The following is a 21,158-nucleotide window of genomic DNA, read 5'->3' as shown; positions in this document are numbered from 1 at the left end:
ATTTGACTAATAATCATCTGAAATTATTATTTCACATTTTCTTGTGAGGATGTCGTGGGTGGTTGCTAGGGTGTTCCGGATGGTTGCTAGGTGGTTAAAAAAGCACCCCGAGCCTTTTTAATATTCTTGCCCTTACGAAGTCTGCATGTTTAGTTTTGTTCTCTCTTTCGAGTTTTTGGCTTTGTTCTGTGTTTTTTTTTTTTTTTTCTTTTATATTCTGGTAAGTCTGTTCATAAAGTTTCACTTTGTGTTTTGATTGTGTGTGTGTATTTGAATTATTTCATATTATTGTCACAAGTAAGTCTTTATTTTGCTTTGTGTTTTTGGTTTTTATTTGTTTGTTTTTGTTTGTAGTGTTTTGTTTCATTGTGTTGTTTTTTTCTGATTTGTTTTTATGTTCATTTTTGTTTTGTATATTGTGTTATTTAATATTCTTTTTTTCTAGCAAGTCTGTTCTTGTTTTATTTTGTGTTTTTGTTTTGTCTAAACTTCAGATTTATTTCATACAAATAACCTATTGTTTTTTTGTTTGCTTTTTCTCCTTTATCTTCAGATCTCATGATGACTGTATACAGACCCTGATTTACTGTTTGCCCTGAACACCAGCCACATAACAGGTTTGGGATTAACAAAAGTGGGCCACTATGTCACTTTCACAGCAGGTTCTGGTGAATTATGAATACAGATACACTGCTCGAGATGGCAGAGAGGTGTCCATCAAACCCAACGAGCACTACATCCTAGTAGCCAAGACCAATGAAACCTGGTGGCACGTTCAAAGGAATGAGACCGACAAGCCTTTTTTCATCCCAGCAACCTATGTGACCGAACTCCCACCTGAGACCAACCAAACTCCATTGGACCCTCCTGAAGAGTTTAGTGGAAGTGAATACCTCAAGTCCACCTCAGAGACAGCTCCTGATAGTCTTCCCACCATCATTGAGCCCCCTGAGGTCACACTCCGAGTCCCTGCCTCTATAAAACAAGACACGGAGAAGGATGGCCATAGAATATCAACATATATTATTCCAAAGGAATTCTTTGAACTGAAAGGTTTGGATCCAGATCCCATAAAGATTGAAGCAGAGACCGGTCCTGTGCCTGAACTCCAGATCTATGACACCATTAAAGACAAGCCTTCCATCCCTGCTTCTCCAACTAATGGGGAAACACCACCCTCTATCATCCTGCCACCTCTCCATACATTTAACACACCTCAATCCCCTAAAATGGAGATAAAATCAACCGTAAATGCAACAGAAAGTCCTCGGGTGGACTCGAAGGCCCTGGATCAAGATATTCAGATGCTCAATAGAGCTGGTTGGGGTGACGTCTTGAAACCCATGAATAAAGACGAGAATGTGTATGAGAGTTTGGATACAGTGAGAGAACCAGAATCCTCAAAAGCTGAAAATAATATGACTGTAAAGCCCGTCACACCAGATAAGAGTATGGTAAGTAATGTTTCATGTGCAAATTAAAGTTAACAGTAATTTCTGATTATGTAGCAAAAACAAATTATCTATACTATTCTATCCTCCGTGACAATCAACAGTGTTCTCTCTTCAATAGATGAAGCTTTAGATGCAGATTCATTATGAAATTTCAGTGATTTTCAGATATGCTCTTAATGATTTAGCTGCTTTTCTTGACCACACGGAGGCACTGTCTGCAAAATAACATTCGAGCCCACAAAAACAAAACCATGGGGAAGTGATGTTGTCTCAGGCGTCCAAAAAAGAAAGGCAAATTGTCTCTAAAAGTTGGTGCAGGAAAATGTTACATCAACATCTGATTGATGGTTGATTTGATTTGATTGATTTAAAATGTTTTTTTTTTTAATTAATTATCTGTAAAAGAATGGATATTTAAATTCCTCTTCAGTGTAACCATCATAAGTATCTGAATACATTTTTGTTGTCAGGACAGGGACATCTTACCCCATTGATCTAATTTTAATCGGTTTTAATCATTTTAATTCACAAATCTAAAAATATTATGTATCCACAAATGCCCCATTAGCAATCAGACACAACTACGTTTGATATTCAGCGTAACACATGAATGTTATATAGGCTATTTTCAGTATTTTTCAAACAGGACAGGTCATTTTACCCCATCCCAGCAAACAAAAATATGTTGTAAGAACGTTCTAATGTTTTGAGAACATTAGATCAGGAGCCAGTTGCATAAACGTAGCCAAGTTATAGTGTTTAAAAACTAGTCTGACCAATAGCAGTTATCAAGTTGTGGTAATTAGTCTTATATTTTGTAGGCTATTTAACTTAGTTTTTATGTAATCTTTTATTATGACCAGTCTTAAAGAATGTCACAGAATTGCCTGTCTCCAGCGTCATCATGATCACTTTCACCTGCACCTTTTTACTAATCATGCGCACCCGCTCCTTATCACCACCGTCATCAGGACCATATAAAAGCACACACCACAGCCACTAGGATTGTCCGATCTCGTTAAACCTGTGTGGACTCAACTCCTACGGACTTCGCTCGATGAGTATAACCTCTGAATACTTACCTTTTGTACTTACCTCCTGTTCTCCACCCCGTTGTCTCTCCTGTGCTCAGATCATCCGCCGCTGTGGTCAGTGTCTCCTGTTTTCCTGTCCTTATCGTCGGCTCTGCTCCTCGCTCCTGGAAAACATGAAACCACAATCAGAATCACAACACGAGATACAACGCACGACTACTTGAGAATCCTCACCTCACGCACCCAGCTACACGAATCCTCTGCACCAAAGCTGTCAATAAAAGTCACTGTGTTAACACCTACCTCTGTGTCCTGCAGCATATATAACAGAAGATCGGACCCATACCGTAAGATGGAGATCGCGGATCGCATCATTGCCCTGGCCGGCCGAGATCTACCGCTGGTTTGCGAGGGAGTTCAGCGAAATCGCTGTTTGGACGGGGCTTGACGACGCGATGCTGAACTCCTTGTTCTGGATCGGGCGAATTGCCATCGCCCCGTAGACCTCCCAGACACCACCGGACTCAGCTGGAGGGAGGGGATCCTCCGGTGTCTGGAGAGTGTCCAGCCCCGATCCAGAACCAACCCGCCGTCCGGGGCGATGATGTAACCGCCCGCGGCAAAGAGGAAACCGCCGCAAAGGGTGATGAACATTACGCCGTCCACGGCGAAGCTGGTTCCGCCGCCTACTACGGCTCACCCCGAGCCGCTGACGGAGGGAATTCTGGTGCCGGTAGGAGTGCTGATAATAGATGAGGGAATGTCTTGGACTCCAGTGCCTGCTCCTCGCCAGTGCCCTCTAGTGCCTGTTCCTCGCAAGTACTCTCCTGTTTCTCCGCTGGTTCCGTCCAGCTCAACGTCTCCCGAGCTCCCTAGAGAAAGCGGTAACCCTCTTTCCCTATGCCAGACCAGCAGCCCACATCCTTTGGTGTTCCCGCGTGCCCGGAAATGGGTCTCCAACAGCGCTGAAATCTGCCCCTAGTCTCTCAAACCCGTCGCCGGTCACGGCCAAGGCAAGGACGCTGCCCGACAATACGGGGAGCCCGCCAAGGAAAGAGAAGTCCCCGCTTGCCGTGTTCGAATCCACGCTGTCAGAGCGACCCCGAGAATCCAGTTCACAAGCCTCGGCCAGGAGTGCCGATCACGAATCCAGTTCTCAAGCCACGGCCAGGAGTGCTGATCCCGAACCCCGAGAAGCCAGTTCTCAAGCCACGGCCAGGAGTGCCGATCCCGAATCCAGTTCTCAAGTCTCGGCCTGGAGTGCCGATCCTGAATCCCGAGAATCCAGTTCCCAGACCACAGCCAGGAGTGCCGATCCTGAATCCACGGCCAGGAGTGCCGACCCCGAATCTAGTTCTCAAACCACGGCCAGGAATGCCGATCCCGAACCCCGAGAATCCTGTTCTCAAGTCACGGGCAGGAGTGCCGATCCCGAACCCCGAGAATCCTATTCTCAAGTCACAGCCAGGAGTGCCGATCCCGAATCCCGAAAATCCAGTTCTCAAATCACGGCCAGGAGTGCCAATCCCGAACCCCGAGAATCTAGTTCTCAAACCACGGCCAGGAGTGCCGATCCCGAACCCCGAGAATCCAGTTCTCAAACCACGGCCAGGGGTGCCGTTCCTGATCCTCGGGGATCTGCGCTCTTGGAGCTCCGCCAAGTGTCCGCGCTGCAAGAGCGCCCTCAAGTGTCCGCGCTGCAAGAGCACCCTCAAGTGTCCGCGCTGCAAGAGCGCCCTCCTGCGTTCCGCTGGTCCCGTCCAGCTCTCCTTCGTCTCCGCTGGTTCAGTCCAGCTCCGCGCCTCCCGTGCGCCCCCAAATGTCTGCGCTGCAAGAGCGCCCCCAAGAGTCCGCTCCTCCAGAGCGCCCCCCAGAGTCCGCTCCTCCAGAGCGCCCTCAAGTGCCCGCTCGACCAGAGCGCCCCACAGAGCCCGTTACTCCTGTGTCCTCTCCTCCTGAACGCCACATAAGATCCACTTCCCCAGTATGGTCCCTTAAGGGAGACCTCCCCGGGATAAGTTTGGAGAGGGACCACATAACCGCAGCCTGTGTAGCCAGACCTAAGATCAAGGCCACAGAGCTCCCTGATCCTCCAGGGCCATCCAAGCTCCCTGATTCTCCATGGTCATCCAAGCCCTCTGATCCGCCAGGGCCATCGAAGCTCTCAGATTCTCCATGGTCATCCAAGCTCCCTGATCCGCCATGGCCATCCAAGCTCTCAGATTCACCACGGTCATCCAAGCTCCCTGATCCGCCATGGCCATCCAAGCTCTCAGATTCACCACGGTCATCCAAGCTCCCTGGCCCACCATGGCCATCTGGGCTCCCTAATCCGCCATGGTCTCCCAAGTCTCCAGTCCCGCCATGGCTTCCCAAATCAACTGATCCGCCATGGTCATCCGGGTCTCCAGTCCTGCCAAGACCTCCCGAGTCTCTTAATCCGCCATGGTCTCCCGAGTCTCACGTCCCGCCATGGCCTCCCAAATCTCCTGATCCGCCATGATCATCCGGGTCTCCAGTCCCGCCAAGACCTCCCGAGTCTCTTGATCCGCCATGGTCTCTCGAGTCTCCAGTCCTGACATGGCCACCCGAGTTCCTTGTCTCACCATGGCCTCCCGAGTATCCAGTCCCACCAGGACTTCCCGAACCTCCTGTCCCACCATGGCCTCCTGAACATCCTGTCCCGCCGTGGCGTCCCGAATCGCCAATCTCGCCAGGGTCTCCCGAACCTCCTGTCCCGCCATGGCGTCCAGAATCGCCAGTTTCGCCAGGATCTCCCGAATCTCCTGTCCCACCATGGCCGCCTGAGCATCCAGACCCGCCATGGACTCCAGAACCTCCTGTCCCGCCATGGCGTCCCGAATCGCCAGTCTTGCCAAGGTCTCCCGTGTCCCCGGATCCGCCATGGTCTCCTGAAGTCTCTGGTTCCGCCCTGGATGCCTCCCCAGTGTCCTTCTCCTCCACCGACATCCAGGGCGCCCACCCCCCTCCCCGGTATTTTGTTACGGCGCGGGACGCGCCTTCCGGGAGGGGGAGATAATGTCACAGTATGGCCTGTCTCCAGCGTCATCATAATCACTTTCACCTGCACCTTTTTACTAATCATGCGCACCTGCTCCTTATCACCACCGTCATCAGGACCATATAAAAGCACACACCACAGCCACTAGGATTGTCCGATCTCATTAATCCTGTGTGGACTCAACTCCTACGGACTTCGCTCGATGAGTATAACCTCTGGATACTTACCTTTTGTACTTACCTCCTGTTCTCCACCCCGTTGTCTCTCCTGTGCTCAGATCATCTTTCTCCGCTGTGGTCAGTGTCTCCTGTGTTCCTGTCCTTATCGTCGGCTCTGCTCCTCGCTCCTGGAAAACACAAAACCACAATCAGAATCACAACACGAGATACAACGCACGACTACTTGATAATCCTCACCTCATGCACCCAGCTACACGAATCCTCTGCACCAAAGCTGTCAATAAAAGTCACTGTGTTAACACCTACCTCTGTGTCCTGCAGCATATATAACAAAGAAACTTGTCTAAACCTTTTATACAACTGGTCCCAGACCAGACAAGACCAGAAAACTTTAAAAGACCGTTACCGGGAAAACTTTGAGAGAACCTTGCCAAACCTACTAATGAACATTTGCAACCCTGGAGCACAAAACCAGTCATAAGTAGCAATAGCCAAAAATACACTGTATAGGTCAAAATTATTGATTTTTCTTTTATGCCAAAAATATAGGAAATTAAGTAAAGATCATGTTCCATGAAGATATTTAGTAAATTTCCTACCTTAAATATATCAACTTTTTAATTAGTAATATGCATTGCTAAGAACTTCATTTGGACAACTTTAAAGGTGATTTTCTCAATATTTTGATTTTTTTATGCACCCTCAGATTCCAGATTTTCAAATAGTCGTGTCTCAGCCAAATATTATCCTATCATAACAAACCATACATCAATGGAAAGCTTATTTATTCACCTTTCAGATTATGTATAAATCTCAATTTTTTAAAAAATGAACCCTTATGACTGGTTTTGTGGTCCAGGGTCACATGTTATAGGCTATGCTCGTTTTGTTGTAATTTAATTGTGTTTTTAAAGAAATTATCAACGTTTTGAAGAATTTAAAGGAATTCGCAGCCTTTTTTGGCGTCTCATACGATTTTAAAGCAACTAAACGTACGTTTTGTGATATGTAAACATATGTAAATAATTAATAAAAATAGTATCTTACTCTTTCCGTACCGCGAGCGAACTACTGTTGCTATGGTTACAGCATCACTAGTTTTGTGTGGTAACTGATAACGACGTTTGAAACTTTCCTCATTTAATAATCAAAATTAGCTGTTCTTACTGGCCAGGTATAAAATGAAGAGTCGGACGGCGAAAGGTCAAACAGCCCCAAGCCCTAATCGCTTTCTAATGCGGGCAAAAACTAGCTGTTATATTTCTACGTTTGAAGAGAATGTTTAGTTATTAGCGACGTTTCGACCCTAATCAGACGCCCATTTCTGGAGCTCCCTGCCAAGTGATCTGCATGTCTATGGTTTGCTGCCCCTCACCGGCACAGAACCGGCTTCTCCACCCGTTTAATCCAGCGCCGACTCAAGACGCTCTATACGGTGCGTATGGAACACTTTGATTAGTAGACTAGAGTTAGTACCTCGCTATTTTTTGAGAGAACCAAAACATGCTGCACGTATCTAAATATAAGCCTGCTAATTTGACTGTGTATGGGGGAAGGGGTTTTCAAGTCAAATGAAGAGCACAACAGGTTAGGTGAGTCTCTGCCGAGTGCCCTAGTGAGTGTGAGTGGCACTGTAGGGAGCTACAGAACCACTCCCACAAACACCTGTTTCCCTGCCGAGGGACGATTAAAGCAAGGCAGCATTAAAAAGATGGATTATACCGGTTGGGATATCGTTGGCAGTTTTTTGTAATCTAAGCGTTTGGAGACGGAATGCTTTCGCTTGTGCAAACACCTGCTGTAAGGTAAGACAGAGGAGGGATGCGGGGGGCAATCTGACTCGATTTGGGGATATAAATCCTGCTTAAAAATTAAATGCATCCAATTTAAATGCACTGCTTTTATTATGTATTATGTAGGCTATTCATTTCTAAATATTTTGGGGCTTAAAGACAGAAGGTTCATCTGGGTGATGTAACTTTCCTGAGATTGTATAAGAAGTCAATTAACAGATAAATAAATAAATGGCAGAATTAAAAAAAATAATAATAATAATTTGGCAGAATAATATAAAAACATATGTTTTCTGACTATATAAAAATAAGTTAATAATAATTATATATCATTTGATTCAAAATAAAATTTCCCAAATCAATGTATGGCCAGTCAAATTAAGATTTGAACTTGGTATTTTTTAATAAATAATTCTTGATATTTGTGTGTGTGTGTGTGGCCTATGTGTTTGAAAACGTTTTAATTTTATAAAAAAAAATATTATTAGGTAAATTATTAGAATTTTTTTTTTCTGTATTTATTTGGTTGCAGCACGGTGGTTACACCACTTAATTAATACTAATAATTTGAAAACAGATTATAATTTCTAAGAATTTTGGCATTTTGTAAGAATGTTTTTGAGAGTGTTCTCTTTTTTATCTATTATTACCATCTAATATATCGCTGTGACATTGTACCGCCATGGGACTTTTTGCTTGGTATTAACATCACTCTCTGAAATTAGTGGTCAGTCAACGTGTGATTTACACACACAAATGTGACCCTCGACCACAAAACCAGCCTTAAGTCGCTGGGGTATATTTGTAGCAATAGCCATACATATATAAGGTTGTCAGTATTCTTAGCAGAGTTTGCATTGCTCAATAGCAAATTACCTTCCTCCATCTCCAACTCCTCTGTCAGTCAGGATCCAGCCTTCTGATTCTCTTTTGAATCAGACAAATTAAAAAATGTGTACATAAAATTACTGAACTTTTTAACAAATCTGCAATACTTTTGTTGTTTCTGTTCTGTTTACCCTGGGGGGTTATTGCTGCTCTCCCTGCTCTCTGCTAGGCTGCATGGATGTGCAGGGAGTTCTTGCCCAGAACAGAACCATTCTGCCAATCCAAACTATATACTAATTGTCAATCATCTTTGACGATAGTGGTCCTGACAGAAGTAAAGATCATGTTCCATGAACATATTTTGTAAATTTTCTACCTTAAATATATCAAAACTTAATTTTTGATTAGTAATATGCATTGCTAAGAACTTAATTTGGACAACTTTAAAGGCGATTTTTCTCTCTATTTTTTCTTCTTTTTTTTTGCACCCCAATTTTCAAATAGTTGTATCTCAGCCAAATATTGTCTGATCCTAACATACCGTACATCAATGGAAAGCTTATTTCTTCAGATTATGTATAAATCTCAATTTTTAAAAATTGACACTTAAGACTGGTTTTGTGGTCCAGGGTCACAAATGTCATCATAGAGCCAAGAGCCATCCATGCTGCTCCTAAGATAGTTATGCATAAAAAGTCATTTTCTTTGCATCTTTCCTCGAAGTGTCCATTTCAGCAGATTTGTTAGTCTGTGCTGTCTTCTCTATGGGTTTTAGTTTGGTGGGATAGCACGAAAAACTGAAGTTCTGGTTTCCATAGCGATGGTGGCTTCAGCAGTGGCATGGCTGAGGTGCCATTCAGTTCGGCGGGCACAATGCGTAGCGCTGGTGTGCGGTCCTGGATATGTAGGTCAGCTTATGCTAATGCATCTCACACAGCGCTGTGCACTGGAAGACCTCAGATCCTAGTGCATGTGCACGACTGGAGCGTCACGCGTGAGTGTGAGCAGCATAGGTGGAGTAGTTTAGGATTACGAGAGATGCAAGTTTGTGCCCAATGGGGTCCTGAAAATTTTGAGTGATGCTAATTTTGTAAATTAATCCAAGTGCAAATATTTGGCAGGTATATCCCCATTGGAGTCCCATACTGCCTGTCTCTCCACTTAATCATTAAAACATTGCAAAAGCTCCACTCAGCAAAGCAATTGCAATCTTAAAACAGTGTGCATACAAAATTTTTGTCAGCACATTGCATCTGTAATTCTTGTTCAATTACAACATTTTTAATGTGTTATAAAATAACATTTAAATATACAAACACAAATTCTGCAGTATAAAATGTCACCGATTAATTATTGTGTTGTTGCTGAGTTGTGTCTGCCTGTAGTGTTTATATCTGTGTGGCTGTTGCTCTGTGCTGATGTGCTCATTAATGTCTTTGCACTTCGTTTAGTAATTAGGACGGCGCTTTATAGGTGGGGAGATTAATTTTAGCACAGTAATACACTGATGCAAATTTCCACAACATGTACTACTGTGAACGTTTGTTCGAAACAAATGTTCAGCTATTCCCCTCCCCCAGTAACTCACCACTATACAGACTTTGGATCAATATTGGTTAGTTCTTGAGCAGATTTATTGGAGACAAATAGTGGAGTTATGAACCACTTGTTGCTTTTTCAGCTCTTTTCAGCATGGCTGATCTTAACTATTCTGCCTTTCTCCATTCAACAAAATATGGGAAGTTCCACCAGTTTGTTTTGAAGTCACGGAAAAATAACTTGCTTGTTGGAGCGTCTGCATGCTATATTTGGTCAGCTGCCATGAAAATGCAAGCAATGTCAGCACTGTTTTGCAGTGTGTCATCATGGTATACTCCATGATGACATGATACTTGATACATGGTATACTCCATGATGATATGATACTTTTTTTATCTAATTATTGTTAGATTATTATAGTTTCTCTTTGAGAGAATACATATTTATACTAATGAATTTGTCACGCCACAGATCTGTTTATATGCCAAAAAGTTTATTAAACATGGTGAAACACTTATATAATGTCATATTATCCATCTATCTATTTTCCAAATCACATTTAGGGTCACAAGATGTTGGTGTCTGTTTGGGTCGAAGGCAGAAAAAGGCTCAAGACAGATGGATTATTATTTTATATTATATTATATTATTATATTACCAACATGAAACTGGGAATCTGAAGGATCTGGAGTGATTCTGGATGAAGGAATAGTCTCTGATCTCTTGTCAGGTGTTCTCTAACCTCATAAGGTATTATTGGAGAAAATGTAGAGCTGTTAAACTGGCAAATGGAGGTTTCAAAAAGTATTGAATTAAAGGGTGCCGTTAATTGTGGCCAATGTGTATTAGAGAAAAACATTTATTTCATAATGATATTTCCCCCCATTTTAAATTCTTATTATCCAATGAAAGGTTAGATTTTTGTGAATTTTTTAAATAAAAGATCAAAAGGATTAACAATGCAGATTCATTTTCACAGCCTTCTTTGATCATATTTACCAACTGCCAATATTTTTGGCCATGACTGTATATATCAGTTTCACTGCTTATGGAAAGTAGTTTCAAAAGGGTAAAAGACACACATAAACTTCCTCAACCGGTAGATTGAGAGCAGCACTGAAGGTTTCTCGGTTCTCTTTTGCACTGGGCATATTTTTACATTCTGTGGGATTCCAGGTGTGAATAGGGGAAGTTTCGGTTTTTGCTATTGGAGAATTAAATCAAATCCAAAAGTGAAATCCAAAAGGGAAGAATCAGATGTTTTTTTTCTATACAATAATAGTCAGTGGGATTTTAGGAAGCATAAAAGTTTCAGGAAGGACGCGTAAAAGTAATACAAAGTTAATTTTCAAATCAAATTGAAAATATCGACAGAGCCCAAATCAAATATAAATGTGAAACTTCATTGGCTCTTGTGTGGCATATGATTAAATGTCATAATATCATCACACAAGAACCAGTGAGGTTTGAAAACCTTGATTGTCTGGGAATATCAGGTAATTTAAAAAGTCTTTAGAAAAAAACTATAGTCATGCACAGCAATGTTTAATTGACCCTTCGATTGACAAGCAATCTGAGCAAATCTTGTCCGATCTTGTCCGACAAACAAATCAGACAGGAGAGTAGATTACCTTCGGTGGACTTAAACATGAAAAATTGTGTGTATTGACGTCTTTCCGTGGTTGAAATAAAGTACCTTCTGATGTTTATTCATGTTTATTTCATGTTTTAAGTAATATGAAAAGATGATCGGTTCACACGCGCCGCTTGAACTGAGGTGCTACAGCGATCTGTCACAAAACATTAAAGAGCCACAAAACGCTATTTATTGTTTGAATTTATTATGGCAAAATTTGAAAGCTGAGACTTTGTACTTCATACCAGAAGTAACCTGCTCTGTCTTGTATGTCGCGATGTATTTTTCACTGCGTGAGAACATGATGTGTAGTGACAAAGCAGCATGGCTTGTCGGACATAGCAACAGTAACTAAGGAGGGCAGGAATTTGCGAAGGGTCAGTTGGCTAGAAATTGTTACTTGTGAATTATATAGAATATTTTTTAATCCTTATCATAACAGAATGGTACCCACTACATGGTTAACTTCCAGTCACCTCAATGATAGTGTGAGTGTTTTCCACTCTTCTTAGAACAGGATGTGAAATTTCAACAAGATCATGGTAACACATTTTTAGTGTGGCCATGCTGCTGTTTGCGCTTAAGATTCTCGTCTGGTCGACAAAAAAAAGCTGACTAAAAAACTTTGACTGAGGGACCAAAATATCATAAAGGCCGACCAGTAACCCCAATAGAAACCACCCAGATCAAAGTGGCATAGTTAATCACCAAAACAATCTAGAATTGTGGTGATGAGTTTTTAATTAGCAAAAACACGTTCATTATTCTTGTTGAGTTTGACTGCTACAGTAGTCTATTTTAATGTTGTTGCATTTGCCACAGAATGTTAATGTGCACATATGTTTGAGAGACGGGGAAGAAAAGGTGCCTGAGTGATGATGGGCAGATAAAGGGCTGCAGTGTGCTATAAGCTCTTAGACTTGTAGTTTTCAATGAGGTAATCCAGGATTCCAGGCCATGATTGGTGATGTAACACGAAGGGGGAGCTGCTGGGTCCCCCGAATGGCCCCTCTGTAAAAATGTGTGTGTATGAAAAGAGAGGATGGAGTTCAAGCTGCTGATTTTGCAGCCTCTATTTAATTGGTTGATAAGTAATTTGGTTAAGTAATCAGCAGCATGCCGTCCCCTCTGTGCACCATACAATCACTTCTTTCTGAATTCATTATAGCTGTAAATTCCTTGACTATCAACAGGTTAGACAGAAGTGATGTTTCTGTGTAACATGCTGTTGCACTTCAGCCACTGAAAGCAGTGTCATTTAGAGTAATATGGTGTTTGATGTACAATCTGATGAAATGTGTCTAAAGGACTTTCGTATTTCCAAATATATAGTGGTAAAATATGCAAATGTGAACAGTAAATTATTTTCCACATTATGGCTATAGTCACATTATTTGTATGGAATTATGCTGCCTTATCATGCTTTTGGAAATTTCCTACTTTCCACTTCTGAAGTCATAATTACGAGTTTGTTGTATTCAAGTGGTTTGTTGTCAGACAGAATAGGAATAACAATTAATTCTTGCCTAATTCTTGGGGAAATCTTATTAAAGATGTTTAGTCAAACATTCTCAGATAAAAGGTGCAAACGTTGACACTGGGGCGAAACGGTATACTTTTGTACCTTATTTACCCCTAAAAAATTCATATATGTACCTTAATGTTACATATTAATACTTTAAAGAATACATGTTAGTACCTAAATTAGTACCTAAGAAAGCATGCCCCCCCCATTGACAGATTTTGTGACTATTCAACAGATTTATAAAATATAGCGTCCCATATAAACATTACAGGCACTTTTTGTATACATTCACATATCTAGATAGTAAGCTTGTTGACAATTCTGGTAATCTTGGTCAAATAAATGCTATTCACAGAGTGTAAAATACATACAGTATGCATCAAATTGTTATTTATATATGTAAATGTTGTGATGTTGTGGGAAAACGATTAAAAATTAACAGTCAGTAACGTAATTGTTTACGTCAGTAACAGAAATTTGAGTTTATCAGCTGTAAATACATCTTGAGAAGTCGTTCATGTCCAAAGAAAACTCCTATTTATGATTATTCTGATGTACGCGAGGCAGCATTAAGGTCAGGCTGACTCAGGAATGCAAATTGCTTCCTTTACAGCCATGCAAAAAGAGTCACAAACCATTAGACATAAATGTTCATAATTACACAGAGTATTACATCTTTGCATCTCCTAATTCTATCTGCAGTAATTGCTGTAATGATTGTGTCCAAACAGGTTTTCCTGACCACTCCTCCAAACAGATAGTCCCGCCCCCAAATTGGTTAAATGATTGGCTGTATCTGCTGGTTGGATGTCAGGTTTTCACAGCACCATCGAATTTATAAAATATGACACACGTGGCATTATCGGCTTGCAGTAAATAATGAACTGCATAAAAATGCACAAAGGATAGTTATACAAACCTTCTAAATTTTTCTTTTCATTTTGTTTTTTGGATAAATCATGTGACAAGAAGTGCAACAAGTCATGCAGACTCTGACTTAAACCCGGAAAATGTTAGCTATTGCTCCTAGTTTTGTCTACACCCTGATTTTAACAGCGTATAGTATCTGTGGTAATCTCATGGGCGGTACAGCACCTGAGAAAGTGTTTGTGTTTAGAAAGGACCGGACTGTTGTTCACATTCTTCTGTCTGCACAGTGGATTTCATACCATTGATGCTTACGGAGAGAAACTCTTAGCTGCTGTCAGTCAAAAGCAAGGATTCCCTCAGGGTAAAAAATGAAATTGCAGAGTGTTATAAATAGTACGGGACATTGCGTTACACATTAACTCATGTCATTCCTGCTCATTTTTGATGTCTAATCTGGGCACCTTGCTAATGTTTCTAGATGAGTTCTAAATGAAAGTTCTAGAGGAGCTTGATCATCTAAGTTTTCTGTGTTTGTATTTAGCTCGACTTGGTAATATCCAAGTCATATAGCTGTAGGCTGCCATGTTAAAGATTTGAATAACAAAGCTACTTGTGAATAGTAATCCGTGAAACAGGCTGGGGCATTTTTACTTTAGGCTTGTTCCAGGAACTGTATATGCCTGGCCTTTGTCACTTACCCACATCCATCATTAGAAGGAGGAAAAAGGGTTTGATCATAGGTGTGATATCCAAACTGTAGGATCTCTGTGTCTTCTCAACCACAGTCAGGGAAAACAGTGTTATTTAAAATTAGCAAAGATTGGATTTCAGATGAGGAAGCTGTTTTCCTGCTTGTCTGACTGCTTGGATGTACAGTAGTTGAGTAATTCCCCCTGCGTATCCTAAACATATTTCCTGTTTCAAACATCGCTAAACATTCACAGTTGTCCTCTGCTCTATATCGTGGCACCACATCATGGCATTTTAAATACACATTGTTTTACCTGTCCATCAGCTTGTTGAGGCTTGTATACCTATGTTGATTTACACTTGAATCTAAAAATATAGTTAAAGTCGGCATGAATTGGAAAGTCACCTTATCTATCTATACATGTTATAGAGCTATAATTACACTCAGATGTACATTACAATATGGTAGATAAGATCTGTTGCTATTTCAGTTTCATTGCAGCGTTTACTCTACAACACATTAAATTGTATAGAATAAAATGCATAGAAAAGAAACATCTTGAATTCTAAAGTATCTATTGTAATTCTCTTAGAAATAAGAAGTTAATGGAAATGCCTGGAAAAGTCCCCTGCTTCTCTTATTTTTATCCTGAGTAAAATTCTCCAGTAATTTCACACATATGTCAGAAGAGATCTCAACATTGTCTCAAAATGTGCTCAAGTCAGGGTTATTTTAGAAAACTAAAACCATAAAACGTGTTAATATAATCGTCAAATTTATTGAAATAAAAATTAATAACGTAAAATTATTTTAGCTAGTTGACAATGCAAGATTTTTTTCCTTTTGTTTTCAATTTATGTGCTAAGAAAAAACTAAACCTAATAAAAACATAAATAAAACCTATATAGGCATTAAAAAATATATAAAAATAATAAAAAGATGCACAACAAAATTGCGAAAACTAAATTAAAGTGAAACCAAAAATATAAAAATGAAAGCTAATTCAAAATATTTATAAAAACTACAGTGTAATAGTATCTCAAGATACCTACAAGTCTACTCTCAAGTCTATAAAAAGTTAGAGATCCTAATATGAACTTAGTGTTTCTCATATACGCTATTAAACTCTTGCTACTTATCAAGAACCATGTCTATTTAAATATCCCAAGAGCTGATTAGTTTGTCAGGATTTGATGTTATTTTCCAATTTTACTTCATAATATGACATAGTTTCACATTCACATTGAATACAAGTGATATAGAAAAATAGCATGGTGAGACTTGAATTGGGAATTGTAATATGAAAAGTGGGTGTTGCATATCAGAATGGAGCCAGTTTGCTAAAATAATGACTGAATGGCTATTTGGAAACAAAATAGGAGAGGTATGTCCTCGTACAGGCCTCTCTCGAGGCTAAAGGTGAGCTCAGTACCGCAGTAATCACATAAACATCTATTCCACAGCCATCTTCACTCTACATGCATGTGCAGGGAACATCGTGGGTTCTTCCGTATCATGTACTGTGTGGTAAAAAAATATTTTGCAATCCCTGTTGAGCACTAAAGGAACCTTAAGAGCAAACTAAAGCCTATTACTCGTTTTTAATTATTTTACAGTTTTCACTATATAACTTGTTTATACAGTGGGAAGTGGGAAGTCGTGGCCTAATAGTTAGAGAGTCGGACTCGTAATCCAAAGGTTGTGGGTTCGAGTCTCGGGCCGTCAGGGATTGTAGGTGGGGGGAGTGAATGTCCAGCGCTCTCTCCACCCTCAATACCACGACTGAGGTGCCATTGAGCAAGGCACCGAACCCCCAACTGCTCCCCGGGCGCCGCAGCATAAATGGCTGCCCACTGCTCTGGGTGTGTGTTCACAGTGTGTGTGTGTGTGTGTGCTCACTGCTGTGTGTGTGTGTGCACGTTGGATGGGTTAAATGCAGAGCACGAATTCCGAGTATGGGTCACCATACTTGGCAGTATGTCACTTCACTTCACTCACTTTTTTAATACTATGTTATTAATGTTTAAGTTCTGTCACCTTTTGATTTTTTTACAGCACTGTAAAAAAAAAAAAAAAAAAAGCATTAAAAGTTGAGCAAACTTAAAATTTTAAAGCAACCATCTTCAGCAGTTTTTTGAGGTTTTTTTCAACTTGTTGTTTTAAGTTTATTCAACAAAAAGTTGAGAAAACTGAAAAATCTCCTAAAAAATAAGTAAAATAACTCAAAAATCTGCTGAAGCTGGTTGCCTTAAACTTTTAAATTTGTTTTTTTGAATGGATATTTGGAAACAAAATAGCCACGTGCAGCCTACGTGAAATTCTTAGAAAATCATAGGGAAAGGAAAGTTGTTTCAAGTTAATACATTTTGAAGAAAGATAAAGATTTCTTTAGAATAACATGGACCAGTGATTTGTGACCAGGAATATGTTTTAGGAAAATAACTAAAGTCATAGATTTTCTTCATCTTCACTTTAAACTGAGTTATAAAAGAACAACCTCTGAGCAATCCTGTAAGTTTATTGTGAAATGCAAGCATGCTTCTTTTTTTGGTTGTGACGGTCAAAATGTGTAATTTTAGGGACGTTGAGGAAATGTACTCAATTCAGTGACTAGAATAGGTTCTGTTTTGATGAGGAAAAAGAGTAAGTTATGTAATTCAGACTTGACAATACTTGACAAGATTTTTATGTTTGCAAAGTTACCTGAAATCAAGCAATTACACACCACTTCTTTTTTGACCCATTGACTCTTTTCATATCTTCATCATACATTCATACGGTCGGTCATACCTGCCTCCGTCTCTCTCCATCCATCTGTTCTCTTTATTTGCCCCCTCCCCCTTTCACTCTAGCAGAGTAGCGCTTCAAGACAGATGTTCCTCAGTGGCAACATCGGCTACGGATGCAGAGGGTGTATATGTTTGCATGAGTGTGTGTGTGCGACTCAGGGTCAGCTTGTTCACCATGATGCTCACTGTTGGATAACTTAGAGTTTGACTGTTTCTGATCAGCTGTACTGACTGATCTAAACAAAGACATGGTGGATTTCTACGCTAAGATTCGGACCAACCACCGACCCAGAAGTGCGATGCCTCTCTCTCTGAACACGCAGGTACGTCCACAACCCATTAAAACTGGGTTTCTGGGCACGGAAATGCTCTTTGTTGTAACTTTGATGTGTAAAAAGCAATGAATTGGCTTGACGGTTCAATATGTAACACGTAGTGTCTATATATGAGTGATGTGCATTAAAATCACTAGGTGGTGTTTCAGTGTGGCGCATTAGTTGGATTTAGCATGTAAGTGTGCTTCTGTTGTGTTGTGTTGTGTTCTCGGTTAGGATGTGGTTTCTTCCTGTTGAGACACTCCCCGGCGTAGATATCTCAAATGCACTGGTTAAACATCATCAGGGTCAAGTGTTTGTCACAGTAAAGCTGCCCAGTTTTGTAAAACTCTCTAAAACAGAGCAGCTGCGAGACAGTTGACCTTTAGCATCTCTGCAGTTCTGATCAGAAAAAGGAAGTTTTGTTGAATTGCTCAGTCTGCAAGGTTCCAAGCTTCCATAATGTGATGAACTGCATACTGTGTATAGTTCCTGCTTTATAGACTTCTCCCTATACATCCACTGCTTCTTTCTCTTTTTTCCTCTCAGTTAGCCTACTTGTACAATGACTTATACAGGTTGTGTGGCTGTCTCTGTTGGCCAGCGCATTCAGATCATCTAAATTTATCTCACAAAGCGATGGCATACATTTAAGGCTGGGGATTTCATCACTCCCTTTGCTTTAAACGGATTTAAAGGGATAGTTCAGCCAAAAATGAAAGTTCTGTCATCATTTACATACCCTCATGTTGTTAGAAACCTGCATGACTTCTGTGCACACGAAAGGTTAAATGTTAGAAGAATGTGCTGGACGCTTTTTTTCATAGGATGAAAGTGAATGGGGATCCAGGCTATCAAGGTCAATCAATCATTTAGAGTTTCACACTATCACAGTTTCCACAAAACTAGTACGCAGCAAAAACTTCAACATTGATAATGTTGAGAAATGTTTCTTGAGCAGCAAATCAGCATATTAAAATGATTTCTGGAGGATCACGTGACACTTAAGACTGGAGTAATGATGCTGAAAATTCAGCTTTGCATCGCAAGAATAAATTACATTTTACAATGTATTCTAATAAATTTTGATAATAGTTCAGAAAACTACTGTTTTTACTGTATTTTTAATCAAATAAATGCAGCCTTGGTGAGCATAAGAGATTTATTTAAAAATGTTTTCATTAAAATCTTAATTATTCTAAACTTTTGACAAGTAGTGTGTCACAACAGAGAATAGAACAAAAGACAACTGCACCTTTAAACATCACTAATAATGAAGACTTAAATGTCTGTCTGGTCATCACACAAAGCTGTTGAAACTTAGAATATAGGTCATATTGAGTACAATATTTCATTTTTGACCTTGACAGCCCAGATCCCCATTCACTTTCATAACATGGAAAATAGTGGCCAGTATTTAAACACTTCTCCTTTCATATTCCACAGAAAAAGAAAGTCATATGGGTTTGCACAGGTATGGTTTATGTTAGGAGAGTAAATAGCATTTTGACTGAATTTTCATTTTTAGGTGACACATCCCTATCTTGATCACTCAGTTCTTCTTCAGTGCTTAATATGGTAGGTGTATTTGTGCGGCTATTGTTTGTGATGATTATAGTAATGAAGCTGTTTCCTGTCAGTTGATGCACTTCAGCACTTGTGGCTGAGAGTCAGGCTTGGTCTGCACCAAAGGCTGGTAAATATAGACCCAGGATGTGACGTACCGACATGCTAGCTTTTATTTCCGTTGTTGTGCTTCGATTGTCACGCTTGCTCTTCTGTATCTTTTTCTGTCTTTGTGTCTGTCTCTCTCTCACACAGACGTTTCTCAGGAGAGGTATGTCCTTGTACAGGCCTCTCTCGAGGCTAAAGGTGAGCTCAGTACCGCAGTAATCACATAAACATCTATTCCACAGCCATCTTCACTCTACATGCATGTGCAGGGAACATCGTGGGTTCTTCCGTATCATGTACTGTGTGGTAAAAAAATATTTTGCAATCCCTGTTGAGCACTAAAGGAACCTTAAGAGCAAACTAAAGCCTATTACTCGTTTTTAATTATTTTACAGTTTTCACTATATACCTTTGTTTTTTAATACTATTACTAATTTTCTCATATTTTCAGTTAAGCATGTGAACAAACCCCTAACCCAAAGTAGTAAATGTCTGTGCCCTGCTTTTGCAACATGCACAAGCATATGAATGACAAAAAAAGAAAAAAAAAAAAGTTCTCTCAACTTTTAAGTTTTGAACAAAACTCAAAAAACTGCTGAAGCTGGTTGCCTTAAAATATTAAGTTTGCTCAACTTTTGATTTTTTACAGCACTGTAAAACAAAATAAAACATTAAAAGTTGAGCAAACTTAATATTTTAAGGCAACCAGCTTCAGCAGTTTTTTGAGTTTTGTTCAACTTGTTGTTTTAAGTTTATTCAACTTAAAAGTTGAGAGAACTCAAAAATCTGCTGAAGCTGGTTGGCTCAAACTTTTTTTTTTCAGTGCACCATAGATAGTCCTATTTGTTTTGTTGTTACTTTTCTAAGAGAGCAAAGCTTATGATTTTTCCCTGGCAGATGATAAAATGGGATAAAATCTCATAGGCTTCTCTTAAGGCTGGAATACACTACACAGATTTTAAAACACTGGACATCATACACTTACTGACTTTGTAATAGCAACAGAGGAAAAACTGCCCTTTATACACGAAATGACTGAGGATCACACACTAGCAGACTTTAAGTTGTTCTGATCACAACAAACTCACAGTTGTTGCATGACAAATGAAAACAATGTGTTCTAAAATCAGCTCAAAATATCAAACATGTTTGATATGGATGAAGGGATGGAATCAAAGTCTGAAGCTAAAAATCTGTGCCCATCATACACTACAAAATTTTCTATGAAATCTGCCAACTCAAACCTGCAAATTGGCCATGATTTTCGGCAACTAGTGTCAACTTCTCCACACTGTAAATCAGGGAAAAATCTGGGAAGAAAATGTGTAGTGTATTCCAGCCTTAAAGACCAGAATATCATAGAGACTTAAGCCAGTTAGCCAACATCAAAATAAGTGTACTTCTTTAAATTGCGACAAAAAGATTATTAAAACATGATTTACAAATGAAAATGAAAAATGTACATTATTACAAAGTGCACTTTTTAAAAGTGCAGTTAAGTGTGTTAAGAAATACTCTCTTTAAGATCATTTAAGTGGCCTTTTATTTCATTAACACTGCATTATCTGCGAGAACCGTTTCTTAAAAATACAGTCGTACACTAAGTACACTACACGTGCATATTCAAAATGATTAAGTGTGCTTTTTTTCATGAGGTTGTGCAGTGGTACTGACCATGCCAAGGTGTTGCTATGTGGTTCTTAAGGTGTTCAGAATGGTTTTTTGCGCATTATTATGTGGTTGTTTGGTGGTTGCTTACATACTAATACACATGTAAAGTATTTTATTATATTTTAAAATTATATTATAA

General features: G+C 40.0%; 1 protein-coding gene across 2 annotated transcripts in view; it reads left to right on the top strand.

Moving 5' to 3' along the window:
• The window catches only part of arhgap27 (Rho GTPase activating protein 27), a 48,803-nt gene that overhangs the window by 5,241 nt on the left and 22,404 nt on the right, over positions 1 to 21,158 (top strand). For both annotated transcript variants that reach the window (XM_079388901.1, XM_079388902.1), the window contains exon 2: positions 554 to 1,454. In XM_079388901.1, coding sequence (XP_079245027.1) covers positions 645 to 1,454 — 810 coding nt within the window. In that variant the 5' untranslated portion in view covers positions 554 to 644. The remainder of the gene's footprint in view (positions 1 to 553; positions 1,455 to 21,158) is intronic.

Source organism: Barbus barbus, assembly GCF_936440315.1.
Source record: "Barbus barbus genome assembly, chromosome: 32".
Lineage (NCBI taxonomy): Eukaryota > Metazoa > Chordata > Actinopteri > Cypriniformes > Cyprinidae > Barbus > Barbus barbus.
The sequence above is the reverse complement of the archived record's forward strand: the minus strand, read 5'-3'. Positions and strand labels throughout refer to the sequence as shown.